The following is a 16,743-nucleotide window of genomic DNA, read 5'->3' as shown; positions in this document are numbered from 1 at the left end:
AAACGATGCTACATATGAGGAGAAAGTAGAAAATAGCAAGAGAATGGGTGGGTGTTGGTTAAAGTATTAATCCCGTTACTCCAGAGGCAGAGGCCAGCCAGGGTCAAGGCTGTTTGTTATACAGAGAAATCCAGTCTTGAAAATCCGAAACGGATGTGAGTTGGTTATATGTATTATACCAAGTCATTGAGAAAGACCTGAAAGAGGCAAGGGAGGGAGTTTTATAAGTCCTTGGGAGGAGAGCTTTCAGACAGGTGAGTGTAAAGACCCGGAAAGGCTCAAATTTTACACTGGAAAGGGATAGGATTCTAGTTACGGTCTCAGAATTTTTGCTGTATAACCTGTAGGAGGCTGAGAACAGAGGCAGTACCAGTTGCCTTCCATGTGACAAGCGGCCTGAAGAGAAGCAGCTGAAGGGAGGAAGGTTTGCTGCTCAGCTACAGTCTGTCACGGTAGATTAGACATGGAGGCAGGAGTGGGAGCAGGCAGGAGCCTTGCGTTGCTAGCCGAGTTATGAAAGCTGGCAGTGCAACCCATGGCATAGTCCTAGCCACATTTTAGCGGATCTTCCCTCCTCTTAACCTACCCTAGAAAGTCTGTCACAGTCATGGGGGTGAGTGTCCATGGTGGTTCTAAGTCAGATAAAGATCACCATCATAAACAGGGAGATGGCTATTATAGTCATCATTGGAAAAAACCAGAAACGTGGGCCAGCTGGTCAAAGTGTTTGTGGTGGGTACTGGTCAGAAAAGGCCAGTGGGATTTACTGACAGATTGAGTAATGGGGACTGAAGAGAAAAGTTGAAGCAAATTCCAGGTTTAGGGCTTAAGCTAATATGAACATATGATTGGCACTTGAGTAGGGAAAGGTGTGGTTCTGTGGAAGAGTTCAGATGCCCAGGTTTTTGAGTGTGTTACATTGTTGGTGCTCAGAGTGATTTAGAGATAAATATGTGCTACTCAACATGATGAGTTATAAAACGTGCAGTCAGGTAAAGTCACCAAGAGACTGATTAGGAAGAGAAGTGGCCCAGTGTCTGAGTCCTGATGTATCACATTCTTGAATGGATGAGGAACCAGCGAAAAAAAGACAGAAGGAAAATGACCAATGTGGTATTCTAGAAGCCAAATAAAAAATTGCTTCAAGGAGTGGTCAGTGAGTTGCCAGGCATCCTCTTCTGACCTCTGTGGTATCCTGCCTTTTTTTTTTTTTTTTTTTTTTTTTTTTTTTTTTTTTTTTTTTTTTTTTTTTTTTTTGGTGTTTTCGAGACAGGGTTTCTCTGTATAGCCCTGGCTGTCCTGGAACTCACTCTGTAGACCAAGCTGGCCTCGAACTCAGAAATCCGCCTGCCTCTGCCTCCCAAGTGCTGGGATCAAAGGCATGCGCCACCACCACCCGGCGGTACCGGGCATTCTTGTAATGTACAAATACATGCAGACAAACACGTATACCCATTAAATAATGATTTTAAAAAGGGTGGATTGATCACTGGACACAGAAGCAGTGAGAGCAGGCTGATGATGGCTGAGGAGTCAACTTGTAGAACTTTCGGTTTCTATTTTGTTAGTGGAGGAGGAATTGAGGTCATTAATGAGAATGAAAAACTAGGAGGAGGCCTGAAACCGTGAGGGGGTTGGTCAGTAGACTATGGCAGAGATATGGTCCTGAGCAATGTTGGAGACCCAGAGTGGCCCTGGCTGGAGAGGGAGCTAGGATGTGATTGGTTAGCTGTCTCCAGGGAGCTGCAAGAGTGTAGGCACAAATTGAATCAGGCGAATCCTGTTCAGTTAGGATTGAGGTTGTGCCACACAGCTGGGGAAAAGGGAGGGATGCAGGGGTTCACAGTGAATGGGAGGGTTAGAGTAGACACAGAACATTAGCTGGGTGTGAAGGAAGTGGACACTGGGGTGGAAAAACTGGAAATTGTAGGTCCTGCTGAGGGGGGACAGCTGTTGGCTTTGGGGAGTAGAAGGAATGGACAGGAAAGATAGGCGGAATCTGGGGAGTAATGGCTAAAATCGGGAATGTGGGAGGAGTCCGGGAGATCGTAAGCTTTGTAGATGCTGCACTGACTGAAGAAAAGAGTGGGTAAAATTAACTTTAATAACCTTTAACCCCTTGGCGGGGCTTTACAGGTGACTAAGATGGCAGTAAGAACATAGTCCTAGCAACAGGGAAAACCAGGGTTGCTTTTTTCTTTGTTTTCTTTCAGGGTTGAGGGCAGGTGGAGTTCAGACATATACCACATATATGGAGATCAGTCAGAGGACAACCACAGGAACCAATTCTCTCTTACTATGTGGGTTTGGGGGATTGAACTTAGGCCATCGGGTGTAACTGCAGGCACGTTTACCCACTGAGCCTAACCGTGAGCAGTTAGCCTCTAGACCCCAGTCTTCTCCTCTGGGCTGTTGTGAGGTAAAACAGCATTTAGAATGTAGAAAGTACTGGAACATCATGTCTGAGTCTTTCTCCACTCTTCTTTCACAGCATTATCAGAGACATGTTTCTGAGACACCCGACTATGTGACACTCTCATTTCACTGGCTTCCCCATCTGTGGAACCTGTAGGATCATTTGATTGTCTTTTTGTATCTCCATACTTTTTCACCTTTTTCTCCTGCAGCTCACTTCTCCCTCTGCTGAAGTTGCAGCCTGTTTGTTAGATAAATAATACAGTGTACCTGGCCTGTTTGCTCTGCTGATCTCTCTGCCCTTTCATGAACCATTGCAAATGTCACCCTGAGGGTACCACAGCCTTCACCCCAGGTGCTGCCTTATCAAGACTGCATAGCATTTTGTGTGTCATATTCTCTCTGGGTTTTCTGTGAGTTATGAAGTCTGGATAATGCTTGAATCTTTGGCACCTAATTTTTAAGAATTGTTATTACTTGCTTTTAAAAGAGCGTGCTATTTTATGTTTTAAGTAGAGGAGGGAAATTACATATAACAGCCCATTTCCTTCGAGCTCTGTTTGCTTGCCTGTTCGTGCCTAATATGCCTAACTGTCTAATTTGTATAATATGTCTGATAAGCCCTACTCCTATGCCCAGCCCCCACCTAAAAACACCTTCCCCCTTGAAAGACGGAAGCCACATCAGTCTTTCTGGGAGCCTTTGCAGTAGAGCTGGGTGAGCTGTCTATTTGCTTGGTGTCTTGTACTCAGCTCTGTGGTTTGGTCTCTTCCATGGCTTTTCAATAAAGAGAAAATGCCTGTCTTCTCCAAGGGAGCTAAGATATGATGGCAGAGAAACTTGGCCTTGAATGCACCTGTGGCCTCAGCTAATTGATGTTTTAATTATAAAGGTTGAATAAAGAATGTATAAGTGGGGCAGGAGAGATGGCTCAGCGGTTAAGAGCACTGACTGCTCTTCTAAAGGTCTTGAGTTCAATTCCCAGCAACCACATGGTGGCTCACAACCATCTGTAGCGAGATCTGATGCCCTCTTCTGCTGTATCTAAAGACAGCTGCAGTGTACTTACATATAATAATAAATAGATCTTTTTTAAAAAAGACCTCATTAAAAAAAATGTGTAAGTACAGGATGGCATATGTGCATGTATATGCATATATATTGGTTTGGTTGGAGGTTTTTATTTCTTTGGTTTGTTTTTGAGAGTCTCCATATGTATCTCTTACTGGCTTGGAACTCACTTTGTAGAGCAGGCTAACCTGGAACTCACCTGCCTCTGCCTCCAAAGTTCTGGGACTAAAGACAGTGCACCATCACACCCAGCTGTTTTTTAATATTTGATATTCTTGCCAAGTAATGAAGAGGTTCCATCACCTCTTTCTCTTTTAGCATCTTTGTTGTTGAGAATAGATTTATAATTTTATAAACTTCCAGAAAGAGGCCAAATAGTGAGTAAAAAGAAAAAGTGAATGTGTGTGTGTTTGCAAGACTGAGAAAACTAGAGCCTTGCTTATTATAAAAACATACTACCGGGGCTGGAGAGATGGCTCAGCGGGTAAGAGCGCCGATTGTTCTTCCGAAGGTCATGAGTTCAAATCCCAGCAACCACATGGTGGCTCACAACCATCCGTAATGAGATCTGACGCCCTCTTCTGGTGTGTCTGAAGACAGCTACAGTGTACTTATAATAAATAAATAATAAATAAATTTTTAAAAAAAAGTTAAAAAAAACACATACTACCAAGCTGTATATACATTGTGTGTGTATGCATATGTATATTATATACTAATATATTAATAAAATGTTATTAGTATATAATATATATTAAATGTGTGTATATTTCATTAGATAGTTGGGATTAGGTTTTGATATTTCTGTTTTACAATTTTTGTGAGTGTTTTGTTTATGAATGTTTATATACCATGTGCATGTCAAAAGAGGGCATCAGATTCCCTAGAACTGGAGTTAGGCAGTTGTAAGCTACCATATAGGTACTGGAAATTGAACCTAGGTCTTCTACAAGAACAGGTGCTGGGCCTGGTGTGGGTGACCCAAGACTTTAGTCCTAGCACTCAGGAGGCAGAGACAAGCAGATCTTCATGAGTTTGAGGCCACTCTGCTCTACATAGTGAGTTTGTGTTCCAGGTCAGATAGGGCTGCATAGTGTGAGACTGCATCTCAGACACCAACAGAAAAGATCAAGTGCTCTTACCTGCTGAGCCATCTCTCCAGCCCATGGGGGATAAATTTTTAACAGAAAATATATTTCCTAAGGAAATATATGTGTACTTTAAATATATATTTAAAACCCACCCTGACTTTTTAATTCTTCGTCTTTCAGCCTAAGATGTGATCATGCCAGCCAGACTTCTCCACACCCTGACAAGTTTACACAGTATATCAGCAAAGGCTCATCAGTGCCAGAGACTTACTCATCTTACGTTAAGACCACTTACGAAATTTGAAAGTACAGCATGCCACAACGGCCTCACAATACAGCAACATTTAGTCTCGTTCTTTCCGAGTATAACAGCTGACAGTTTGAATAAGCCAAAGATTGTGGAAGTGCACCAGATAATATCAGACACAAGCAGACTCTTTCCGTCAAATGCTGTCCATTGGTTGGATGGAAAAGAACACCGGCCAAGCATGCACCCCTTTGGGACTCACAGGAACATGACCCACAAACCAAATCTCTTGTGTTCTAAGTGGTTTATAAAAGGAGTAAAGAGGCATCACTCGTCTGTATCAAATGAAGCACTTGTTCCCAAACAAGACCTTCCGAAGATCAAGAGGCAGCTGAAAGCATCCCGGACGCGGCAGCCATCCAGGACCAACCTTCCAGATCTGTCTGAGAATGAGGTAAAGCCTACTAGTGCTCAGGCCCTTAAGTGCATCTGCCCCTGAGTGCCCTCTAAACCAGTGAGTGTTGCACTGTGGCCTCGCTGCTGATGCAAGAGAACTGGGCAACCAGCTCAGAATTCTGTACAAACTTTTGAAGCCTGACATAGCCAGACCTACAGAAACCTTAACTTGCTGGAGTCCGTTGTCAGTGTGAGAAGTGTGGTGCAGAGAGGCCTCATCATTACTCAGGAGGGTTAGTTAGGCCAGGGAGGTCTAGATGAGGAGCTGCCCTCCAGTCCAGCCAGGGATGCAACTTTGAGAAACACCTGTTTCTAAGAACTGAACCAGAAACATGTCTGAAGAGATTTAACTGTCAACCAGAGGGTGCTTGTTGCTACCCTGTGGTGACTGCACAGGGCAAAGAAGTGACACGTGAGGCAGTGGGGGCTTGGCTGTTGTACTCTCTGCAAGTACAAGGTGTTTCATGTTTTGATTATTACTGTTACAGGGTTTCTGGGGGATTTTCAGATGCATCTGTCCTTTAAGCTATGAACAGTTTAGAGCCAGAGTCAAGGCTTTTATTAACTTTGAATCTTGAATGATATCTTCAAGCCATGCCTTGTATTTAATGTAACTTGGAAAAGAGGCAGTGATCCTGTCCATCTATAGAGTGGGTGGGGCTGCCTACCTTCCTACCTCTGAAGAGGTGGAGCAGAAGGTTGCAAGATCTGAGTCAGAGTTTATGTTCCCAGCATCCAGTCCCTATCCTGAATCCACCCAGAGCCCAAGAGTTACCTCAGTAGAATAAGCAACACTCCTGTCAGGCTAGGAATTCCAGGGCATACAGGCTGTATGCCAGGAACAAGAAGGTAGATGACCCAAGTGCTGCTCTAGAGGCCCATGTTACTGAGGAGTTACAGTGGCTTCAGTTCTGTTGGGAGCTAATCTAAGGATAAAGGCCAGTGTCAGTAAAATAGAAGCTACCTGCACAGAGAGAATGCTGCAGGAACAATGTTCTCAAACCAGGAGTCCTGAATAGATTGCTAGCCCCACCTGCTGGGCAGAGTCTTCTGTGAAAGTTGAAACAGAGTGGGTTCCTTTGTTTTGTTTACATTTTAAAATAGAAAGGTTGAAATCTGAGGCCTTTAGGCATCCATTTAGGAAGAAGTTCTCTTCCCTAAACCTGAACTATACTTCTACATATGTAAATTTAACTAGCACTTTAAAGATGTTAAAGAAAAAAAAACTAGAAAAGACAATGAAATAAAAGCTGCTTACAAAGTAGTGTTACCATGACCATGGTATTACCATTAAACAAAAACAGCCTGCTGCATGAATCCCTCCCCTTCCCAAGTGGGCTTCTGTGAAACAATTCCCAAGCAAGATGTCAGAAAGTCACTTCCTAAAACTTGTGATGTGTTTATTAATAGAAGCAGCCCACAGCCATACATAGAGAGTACAGGCAAGTTACCTAGGCTAACTGTATCCTGAGGAAAGCACAAGTGGGTCCTCAGAAAACACAGGCCGTCCAACATGGGGATAGGAAATTTACAGCCAAAGCTTAGGCATCAGTAAAGCATTATGTTTGCAGATGTATTTATTCTTCATCAGCTTAGAATACATGTTCTCATAAAATCAGTGATTGAACCATTTGCCACATCTCATCCTTTGAGAGTCCAAACTTGCATTCTATCACAGGGGGGACAGGCCAACAACATAATAAAGCAAAAGAGGCATGGATGGTCACTTTTAGCCTTCTCACTGAGAGTCAGGGACTGTCTCCCACACAGACATCCATCCTAGTCGGGGATGTTCAGATCTTGCACTTAGTCACAGATACTAGAGCATCTGCATGGAATCCCTCCATCTGTTTTCACATTTTGGAAATGCTACCTTAAGAGTGGGGTATGGTGGCACATGTCTTTAACACCCTGCACTTGGGAAGCAGAGGCAGGAAGATCTTGGAGTTTGAGGCCAGCCTGGTCTACATAGCGAGTTCTAAGATGGCCAGGGCTTCATAGAGAGATCTTGTCTCAAAAGCAGAGAGGGGGATGGGGAGAAAGAGGAGAGAAAAAGAAGGAAAAGAAATACATGCTAAGCTTGAGTCAGCTCTAGGTATATGGCTTTGTGCAGTTTCCAGGCAGTTCTAGAGACTTGCCTGCATTCTTTCCTGTGCAGGGCAGCCACAGGCCCATCCTCTCCTGGTTTTTCTCTTCTTTGTGTCCTCTCCATTTTGTGCCTCTGCTGTTCTGCTGCAAACCAAATCACGCCTGTCAGCTGCAGTCACAGAAATCATTCAGACAAGCACCCTGCCATCCGGTGTCTATCCAGCAAGCTTCAGGAAATGTTGTAGGCCTCAGTGAGAGGATTCCTTTCAGCCATCTTAACATCTGCTCACATCATGGCAGCCTCTTTGGAGCCCCTCGTGTCTATACCATAAGTACACTGCTGCCTGCTGCAAACTGCCATTCCCGCCCTTGGCTCCCTTGACCCTTGGATAGTAGCGTTTTCATGTTTTCCCTGTGTAACTGAGATGTAGTCAGTTGTCTGCAAGAGGAGGCTGCTTATACTCACATTCTTCACTAGTTAAGGCTTCTCTGACTTGGTTTCTTCTGGAGTTACTGTCGTGAGCTCTGTCCGTGCTGAGCAGTCATCCCTGGGTCCACTGGGAGAGCAGCCGGTGCTCTCGTGCTGAGCCCTTATTCAGTTGCTTCCTTTGGATTACTCCCTGCACTTCTGAGTGGGTATCCCCTTGGTGTGACATCCCATGTGGACACTGAAGTCTCCTTCCATTTACTCCTACGCTGCTAATGAAACAGGGCAGAATGTGTAACTGACCCAGAGGAGGCTAGGCTGGCTGAGTCCATCCTGAGAAATGGTGAGAGTTAGGCCAGGGGGAGTGGGAAGAACCAAGAAGACAGCTCCACCAGGGTTCCTACTGGGAATGACAGAGCATGGGGGAGAGCTTGGCATCTGACATGGCCAAGGAGACCGCAAATACAGAGCAGTTCTGAGCAGTTTAGCAACAGTCCTATGAAGTAAGCATTTTATTAATGAAGTACACTTTCTCCCTAACTTTTTATCTGAAATCTTTATTTTTGGTTTTCTGTGACATCAGCTCTGATGCTGATAGCTTTCAAACCTTTGACCATATTTCTAATAAATTATTTTACAGCTGGGTGGTAGTGGCACATTCCTTTCATCTCAGTACTTGGGAGGCAGAGGCAAGTGGATCTCTGAGTTTAAGGGCAGCCTGGTCTATAGACTAAGTTCCAGGACACAAAGAAATCCTGTCTCAAAAAAGAAAAAAAAAGAAGGAAAGAAAGAAAGAAAGAAAGGAAGAAAGAAAGAGAGAAAGAAAGGAAGAAAGAGAGAGAGAAGAGAAAAGAAAAAGGAAAGAATAAAGAAAGAAAAAATATTTTACACGCATAGTGAGTGATACACAATGCATACATAAACAGATGTGTATGTTAGAAAGCTGTGTGATACTTGATTCTAGGATTAATGTTCTGCAGTGTTTCCTGACTGCTAGTTTTGTTTTCCAGTGCTGTGGATCAAACCATCATGTATGCCAGGCATGTACATCCTCCCTCTACTTTATCTGAAAAGTTGGTTTGGGTCCTGGAGAGATGGCCCAGCAATTAAGAGTGCTTCCTGCTGTAGCAGAGGACCCAGACTCAGCCCCTAGCTAGCATCTGGTGGCTCATAGCTGCCTGTGGCTACAGCCTCAGGGGATCATCCTACACCATCTAGCCTCCATGGGAACCTGCACAAACATGGTGCACAAAGCACTCACGCAGGTACACATAAATTAATCATAAATCTGAAAAGCTGGTTTGAGCCAACTAAATTGATATGCAAACTTCCAGATGGGCTGCTGTGCCATTTGCTATCTGGAAAAGCACTGAGCATTGCTTACTGTATGTGTATTATACACAGTGTGAATGTCTGCCCAGCTTGCACTCTGCTAAGTCCTATACTGAGTCAGGGCATGCCCTCAGATATGCAGACCACTAGTTACTACATACCAGGGAAAACACTGAATCCTTTGTGGATTCAGAGATCTCTGCTCCTGCAAGGCTAGTGACATTAACTGCTTATGCTGATGTGAATGGAGCCACAGGCCCAGTCTGCCTTTTTGGCTGGCAGACATAGGTTCTTTTGTAACTGGAGCTCAGATTTGCCTCCATGTAACTCATCCCCTTGATCCTCACTGAACCTCTGAGATTCGCACACACTTTGCAGGGCTGGCTTTGCAGAGTAGAGACCCCTAGCGGGGTCCAGCTGCCACTGGAGGTGCTTGAGCCCTTCGCTAACCTCGGTCCTGTAATCATCCCCGAAACAGGATCTGATGCAGTGCACAGCATTTGCAACAGCAGATGAGTATCACCTGGGAAGTCTGTCTCAAGAGCTGGTCTCCTGTGGCTATGTGGAAGTGACAAGCCTGCCTCGAGGTACTGCTGCCTGAACCCAGGGCCACTATGTGTTAGAAAATGGCTTTCCTGTGATGGGATTTCTGGTGGACATATTGCCGCGGGAGAAACGGGCGTCCTAGTCAGGTCGACAAGGCGTAGGTGAAGAAATGACGGCAGAGACGACACATGAAGTATAAGATCTAAATGTATTTCTTAGAAATGGCATCAGACTTTTACAGTCATTGCAAAAGAGAGATGGTAAATCTGGCAGCTCAATAGTTGAGGTACATCTGAGGCTATCTAAAACATACTGGGTCTAAAGCAGCAGCTATCTCCTCTGAACTGGTACTGCATCCCCCGGGCCCAAGCACTCTGGGCCCCAGGGGAATGCGGATGCATGAATCTGAGTCCTAGCCCATCTAAGTTCTAGTGCTAGTCCTTCTTCTCCCAGTCCTAGTGTTAGACTGAAGTCACGTAGGCAAAACGACTCCCACACCAAGGTCAGCAGGGTCTGGTGTAGCTAGGTGTGAAGCAGGAGGAAGAGGGGTGGAGCCCTCCCAGTTGAGGTATTCTTATGCTAATTCTCTGGTTCTTGCTGGAGGCAGGCAGAGGGGAGTCCCAACCTAACACTTTTAGCTAATGTCCTAGAGTGAGGAAAACCCTTCAATTACTGTCTAGTACATAAAATATTAAACTAGGATAGTTGGAAACATTGTGTCAGCCAGGAGACAATGCTCAATCTTAACCATTTGCAAATCATTTCTTGGGGTACCTTTATGCCTAATTATGAGGCCGTGTTGACGATTGGAGAGACTGATCTGGAACACGTCTGAGTTAGGGGATACCAGCGACTGGTCTGAAATCCAGGAGGCACAGATCTCCTTTTGAAGTCTTATTGCCTCTTATCCTTTATCAGGATTTTATCCCCGATATTTTGGATGTGACTGGAGTAGACGAGTGTGCGTAGCACATATGTTTCCATTTCATTTTCCACTGACTTGTATTATGAAAATAGTCCCAGCCAGGCACAGTGGTACATGCCTCTAAGCCCAGCACTCAGAAGGCAGAGGCAATCGGATCTCTGTGAGTTCAAGGATAGCCTGGTCTACTAGCAAGTTCTAAGACAGCCAGAGCTATATAGTGAGACTATATCTCAGAAAAAAAGAAAATAGCCGGGCGGTGGTGGTGCACGCCTTTAATCCCAGCACTTGGGAGGCAGAGGCAGGTGGATTTCTGAGTTTGAGGCCAGCCTGGTCTACGAAGTGAGTTCCAGGACAGCCAGGGCTACACAGAGAAACCCTGTCTCGAAAAAAAATCAAAAAGAAAAAGAAAAAAAGAAAACAGCCTCAAAGGTCTTTATTCAAATGACATGATTAAATATATTTGTAGGGAACTTTTGGATTAAGACAAATATGCTGTTTTAATCTTTATAGGATCTCTGTCACTTGAAAAGATCAAAGAATGTGGGTGCTAACTTCCTGTTGCGGAATTAAATACCTACAGTAGTTGGCAGTGGTGGTGCATGCCTTTAATCCCAGCACTTGGGAGGCAGAAGCAGGTGGATTTCTGAGTTTGAGGCCAGCCTGGTTTACAGAGTGAGTTCCAGGACAGCCAGTGCTACACAGAAAAAAAACCTGTCTCAAAAAAAAAAAAATCAAACAACAACAAATACCTACAGTAAATATAAACAGAGGAAAGGTTGATCTTAGCTCACAGTTTGGAGATTTCAGTCCATGGACAGTTCCCAGGGTCTGTGTTAAGGAGCTTATCCTGGTGAGACATGCAGGCAGGGAAGCTGCTCATGACCCGATGCTGGGTCCTTTTCAAAGGTGTGCAACCAGTCACCTCTCTTCCTTTCAGTAGGCCTCACCTCTTAAAGCTGCAGCACTTCCCAGTATGGTGAACTAGGTCCAGTCTTTTAACACACGGGCCAAACCACTGCTCCATACTGCTGCTTTTCTGTAACATTAAACAGCTATTGTACAGCCAGACAGCGGTGGTACACCCCTTTCATCGTAGCACTTGGGAGGCAGGGGCAGGTGGATCTCTTGAAGCTAGCCTGATCTATAGTGCAGGTTCTAGGACAGCCAAAGCTACACAGAGAAACCCTGCCTCCAAAAGCAAAAAAATTATTGTGCACATGCACACACATGCACATGCCCCTCAGAAATACCAATGATGATAACTGGTAAACATTTTTAAAAGCTATTTTAAAAGCCACAATAGTGCCAGGACCTAAGAGAGGCTTTAAAGAAAATGATTAGCCTAATACTTTTTTTTTTAATATTTATTTATTTATTATTATTGATTGTAAGTACACTGTAGCTGTCTTCAGACACACCAGAAGAGGGCGCCAGATCTCATTACAGATGGTTGTGAGCCACCATGTGGTTGCTGGGATTTGAACTCAGGACCTTCGGAAGAGCAGTTGGTGCTCTTACCTGCTGAGCCATCTCTCCAGCCCAGCCTAATACTTTTTTAAAAGATTTATTTACTTATTTAATCTATATGAGTATACTATAGCTATCTTCAAACACACCAAAAGAGGCATCGGATCCCATTACAGATGGTTCTAGGCCACCGTGTGGTTGCTGGGAATTGAACTCAGGACCTCTTGAAGAGAGTCAGTGCTCTTAACTGCTGAGCTATCTCTCCAGCCCAAGACTTTTCTTTTTAAAAAAGCATTTTATTATATGTGTGGGTGTTTTGCTTATATTTCTATCTGTACATCATGTGCACGCGTGGTGCCCTCCAGAGTCCAGAAGGTGTTAGATCCCCTGAAACTGAAGCTGCAGATGGTTGGGAGCCACTGTGTAGGTGCATACAATTGAACCTAGGTAGTGCCCTTAACTTCTGAGCCATCCCTCCAGCCCTCTAAGATTTATTTTTATTAGTGTGCATGTCTCTATGTGTGCCAGAAGATGGCCTTTGAGCACCTGGAGCTGGAGTTACAGGTAGTTATGAGCCACCCAACATAGTTTAGGGAACCAAAATCAAGTTCTCTGCAAGAACAGTCTTTTAACCACTGAGCAGTCTTTCCAGCCTCCATTTTCACGTCTTGAAACCCCCAGAGTCTTAAGCAGAAGTTGATGATTGTGCAGCACCTTGGGTTGTCATTTGATTGTAAGAACAGGTTGAAGCATGCACAGGCTGCTCTCAGTAGTTCATGTCACTCGGGACACAGGTTTGACTGGTGTTTTATATCACAGATGCAGCAAATATTTTGGTGATGGGTGTGGAAAATTCTGCAAAAGAAGGTGATCCCGGAACAATATTCTTGTTCAGGTAAGACAGGAATGGCATGACTTTGGGAAGATGGTTTGCACTCAGGTGCTCATTGTCCATAGGATGGGCCATCGTTGTCCCTAGGATGGGCCATGCCTCTTCTGGGATCTTCCTATGCCAGCGATCAGCAGTTGTAGACAACATTGCTAATACTGTAGGTGGTAGAATGGTCTAGGCCATCTTTTCGTAAAAGGTTTATTATTTTATTATGTTGTGTGTGTGATGTTTTTGCCTACATATATGTTTGTATACCACATGCATGCCTGTCTGAGGAGACTAGAAGAGGGTACTGGTTCCCCGGGACTGGAGTTACAGATTGTTGTAAGTAGATATGTGGGTGCTGGGAACTGAATTAACTGTTCAAACAAGTGCTGGGGGAACAACAAGTTCTCTTAACCACTGAGCCATCACCAGCCCCCGGTAGATGTCATCTTATAAAATGAAAGTTTTTTTAAATAAATCTTAACAAACTTTAATACAAGAAATCAGTCATCCTTGCCTGGTATGTCTTTTGCTGAACGTGCACCTAGGGCAGAGCAGCCTTGTCTTTGCCCCTTTGCGGCTCCACACCTGGGTCCTCCTTACCTTCTGCAGCATTTCAGCTAAGATTCTAGCTTGCCTGTCAGATACGTAAGAGAGGGACGCTGGCTCACATAGCCTTCCCTTCTCCAGATCTGAATGATTGACAGTGGCAGGAGCAGCTACATAAAACACACACTGTCCCATTGTGTAACTAACAAAAGGATGATCGGATGCATTTGGGGAATAACCTGTAGTCTGGGGACAAGTATCTAGCAGAACAGAAAGATGGACATCTGAAAGAATGTAAACTGTAAGCCCAATGCAGCAAGTCAGCCATCTACTCAAGCAAGCTGGGCTTAATGATCAATCAAGTAATTTTATTCATTTGCATTGTCAGCATGCTCTAGAGCAACCGGTAGGTAGAAACCCTTTCACAGGGGTCACCTAAGACCATCAGAAAACACACATATGTATATTATGATTCATAATGGTAGCAAAATTGTAATTATAAAATAGCAAAAAAATAATTTTATGTTTAGGAGTTATCACAACATGATATTAAAGTGTCGCAGCATTAGGGAGATTGAGAAGTACTGTGACAAAGGCTACCTAAACATAGCTTTCAGTGCCATCTGGGGGCTAGAGAAAGGGTTCAGCAGTTCAAAGCATTTGCTATTCTTTGTTTGTTTGTTGAGACAGGGTTTCTCTGTGTAGCCCTGGCTGTCCTGGAACTCACTCTGTAGACCAGGCTGACCTCGAACACACAGAGATCCATCTGCTTCTGCCTCCCAAGTGCTGGGATTAAAGGGATGCGCCACCACTGCCCAGCTGCACTTTCTATTCTTGCAGAGGGCCCAGCACATTCAATTCTCAGCACATATATTGATGATTCACAACCAACTGTAACTCTAGTTCCAAGGATCTAGTTCTGTCACTCTCAGCTGACCCTTTGTGGGCACCAGTCACTTACACAGTGCACATACATACATGGAGGCAAAATAAGTAATCTAAAAAGAATTTCTCCCTTTGCCGAGGTTGACTCTCCTGTTCTTGAATCAGGGAAGGAGCTGCTGTGTTCTGGAATGTAAAAGACAAAACTGTAAGTATAATAAAATATAAACATGTAGAGCTATAGTATTCTAAGAGTAACTTATCACTAGCACTCAGCAGTCTGAAGACTGGAGTGTGGGGACATCACATAATGCACAGCTACTTTTCTGTGCACCACACGGTATTTATCCTATTTCCCTCATCTTACAAAACATACTGATTTTCAATTATTTTCAAATTTTCTATATATGATTCAGCTGAAGTAAATGAGATACTCATAAGTGCAACCAATATACTGTTTGTCATCCAGAACTCAGTAGGTAGAGGCAGGAGGATTATGAGATAGAGGGGAGTGCCTGAGTTAGAAAATCGACCTCTAAAAAGAACAAAAGAAAAATAGACATGGCAATCCATCTGTAATCATGGTGCTTGGGAAGGATCAGCTGCAGTGCGAGGCCGGTCTCTGGGATTACATGAAAGGCCCCTTCTCTGCCCCTCTGAAATCCTGATCCTCAGAGCGAGCTGTGAGTAATCTCAGAGAGATCCTTCTCTGTGTTCTCAGGATCACTGAAAGGAAGGAGATACACCACAGGGGAGGAAAGGTGGAGATAACAAAGTGGATGGGACCAAGTGGCTGGCTGCCACTGCAGAGACAGAAGAGGCTGGTCACAGGCCCCACCATATGAGTGCTCATGAATATTTAAGATTCTAAGAGGAAAGGCTATTCTGGAGAGCAATTGGGAATGCTTACCAGAATTCTAAGCATGTATGTCTGTCTCCCCTGTCCCTCTGTGTTCCCTCCCCTTCCCCTTGTCCCCTTCTTTTCAGTACTAACAGTAGTCACACTTCCACATGTTGGGCCTCGGCTGGCCGTAGGGCTGTACCCTTAGCTCTTAGCAGTTCTTCAAGAACTACCTCACAGCAAGAAGACATGGGCAGCAGGGTCGATGCCCTGAGGCGGCAGAGAGTGGAAATCGTCCCACGAGGATAGATTCGGGGCGTATAAACACCCTCCTTTAGAGACAGCAGTGAACATGTCCATGTGTATAGTATTGAAGTGGTAGAATTGTTACTTGCTAAACATCCCGATATGCTTATTAAACAGCATAATGGCTGGGTACTTCCAAACCTCCCTGTGGCTAACACACGCTCCCCTCTTATATTCCTGAATTATTACTTATTAAAATCTATATTCTATCCTGGCCACACAGACTGAAGCTGGTAGCCCTCATGGGCCATGATCCTCGACTCTTACATGTCCGCAGTGTTTCAGTCTCTCTGCCCTACACTTCTCAGGCCAGGACTTTCTCCTTTCTGGGCAACAGTGATGCTCCCCTCGAGTCCTCCCTGACCTCCAACCTCAAAGTCCTGCCTCTATCTCCTGCCCAGCTATTGACCATTAACAACTTTATTTACCAATTAGATCCAGCTGGGGGACAGGGACCATCTGCGTCTCACATGCAGAAATGCAAGTTCCCATTTTATTTGGGAACACAATTATACATTATATAAGCAGTAAGCCAAATCCACAACATAATATAATCCCAGTCATATAAAAAACATTACATATGCTCATAGAAAACACGTGGATGCATGTGGGGTATGTCCTTAGTTCTCCCTGCAGAAACAAACGTGTAGAAGGATATTCACTAAGTATAATCACAGCTTATATAATCTCAGGATCAGGACTGGGGACCATTTTCTACATCTTCATGTTACTTTAGCTTTTGTTAAATTTAGCTTATGAGTGTGAGTATTTTGCCTGCATGTTTGTATATGCACCATGTGAATGCTGGATGCTCAAGGGAGTCAGAAGATGGCCTCAGGTCCTTGGGAACGGGATTACCGTTAAACGCTGTGTGAGTGCTGAGAAATGAACCCAGGTCTTCTGCACCAGATCCCATTAACCGATGAGCCATCTCTCTGGCCCTGTTGCTGCTTTAGCTTTTACAAGTAATTTGTCTGTTCTGTTTTGTTTTGTTTTTTTGTTTTTGTTTTTGTTTTTAAAGAGATTTAACAAATAAACTAAAATGTTAGGAGTGATTTTCTTTCGATTGCTAGATAATGGTAATTTTTATTTTCTTTTTTATGCTCATCTGGTCTTTCCCATTGGTTAGTTTACTTGTCACAGTGAACTTGTCTTTCCTTAAAAGCTAAGATTCAGAAAACATGCTACTGCTGGGCAGTAGTGGCACACGCCTTTAATCCCAG

At 44.2% G+C, this 16,743-nt stretch overlaps 1 protein-coding gene across 4 annotated transcripts in view; it reads left to right on the top strand.

The window, feature by feature from the left end:
* The window catches only part of Rmnd1 (required for meiotic nuclear division 1 homolog), a 33,024-nt gene that overhangs the window by 2,382 nt on the left and 13,899 nt on the right, over window positions 1-16,743 (top strand). For all 4 annotated transcript variants that reach the window (XM_031351112.1, XM_031351111.1, XM_031351109.1 and 1 more), the window contains exons 2-5: window positions 4,758-5,278; window positions 9,606-9,714; window positions 12,885-12,960; window positions 14,542-14,581. In XM_031351112.1, coding sequence (XP_031206972.1) covers window positions 4,772-5,278; window positions 9,606-9,714; window positions 12,885-12,960; window positions 14,542-14,581 — 732 coding nt within the window. In that variant the 5' untranslated portion in view covers window positions 4,758-4,771. The remainder of the gene's footprint in view (window positions 1-4,757; window positions 5,279-9,605; window positions 9,715-12,884; window positions 12,961-14,541; window positions 14,582-16,743) is intronic.

Source organism: Mastomys coucha, unplaced genomic scaffold (assembly GCF_008632895.1).
Source record: "Mastomys coucha isolate ucsf_1 unplaced genomic scaffold, UCSF_Mcou_1 pScaffold5, whole genome shotgun sequence".
In the NCBI taxonomy this organism is placed as follows: Eukaryota; Metazoa; Chordata; class Mammalia; order Rodentia; family Muridae; genus Mastomys; species Mastomys coucha.
Note: the sequence above shows the minus strand (reverse complement) of the source record. Positions and strands in the feature narration are given on the sequence as shown.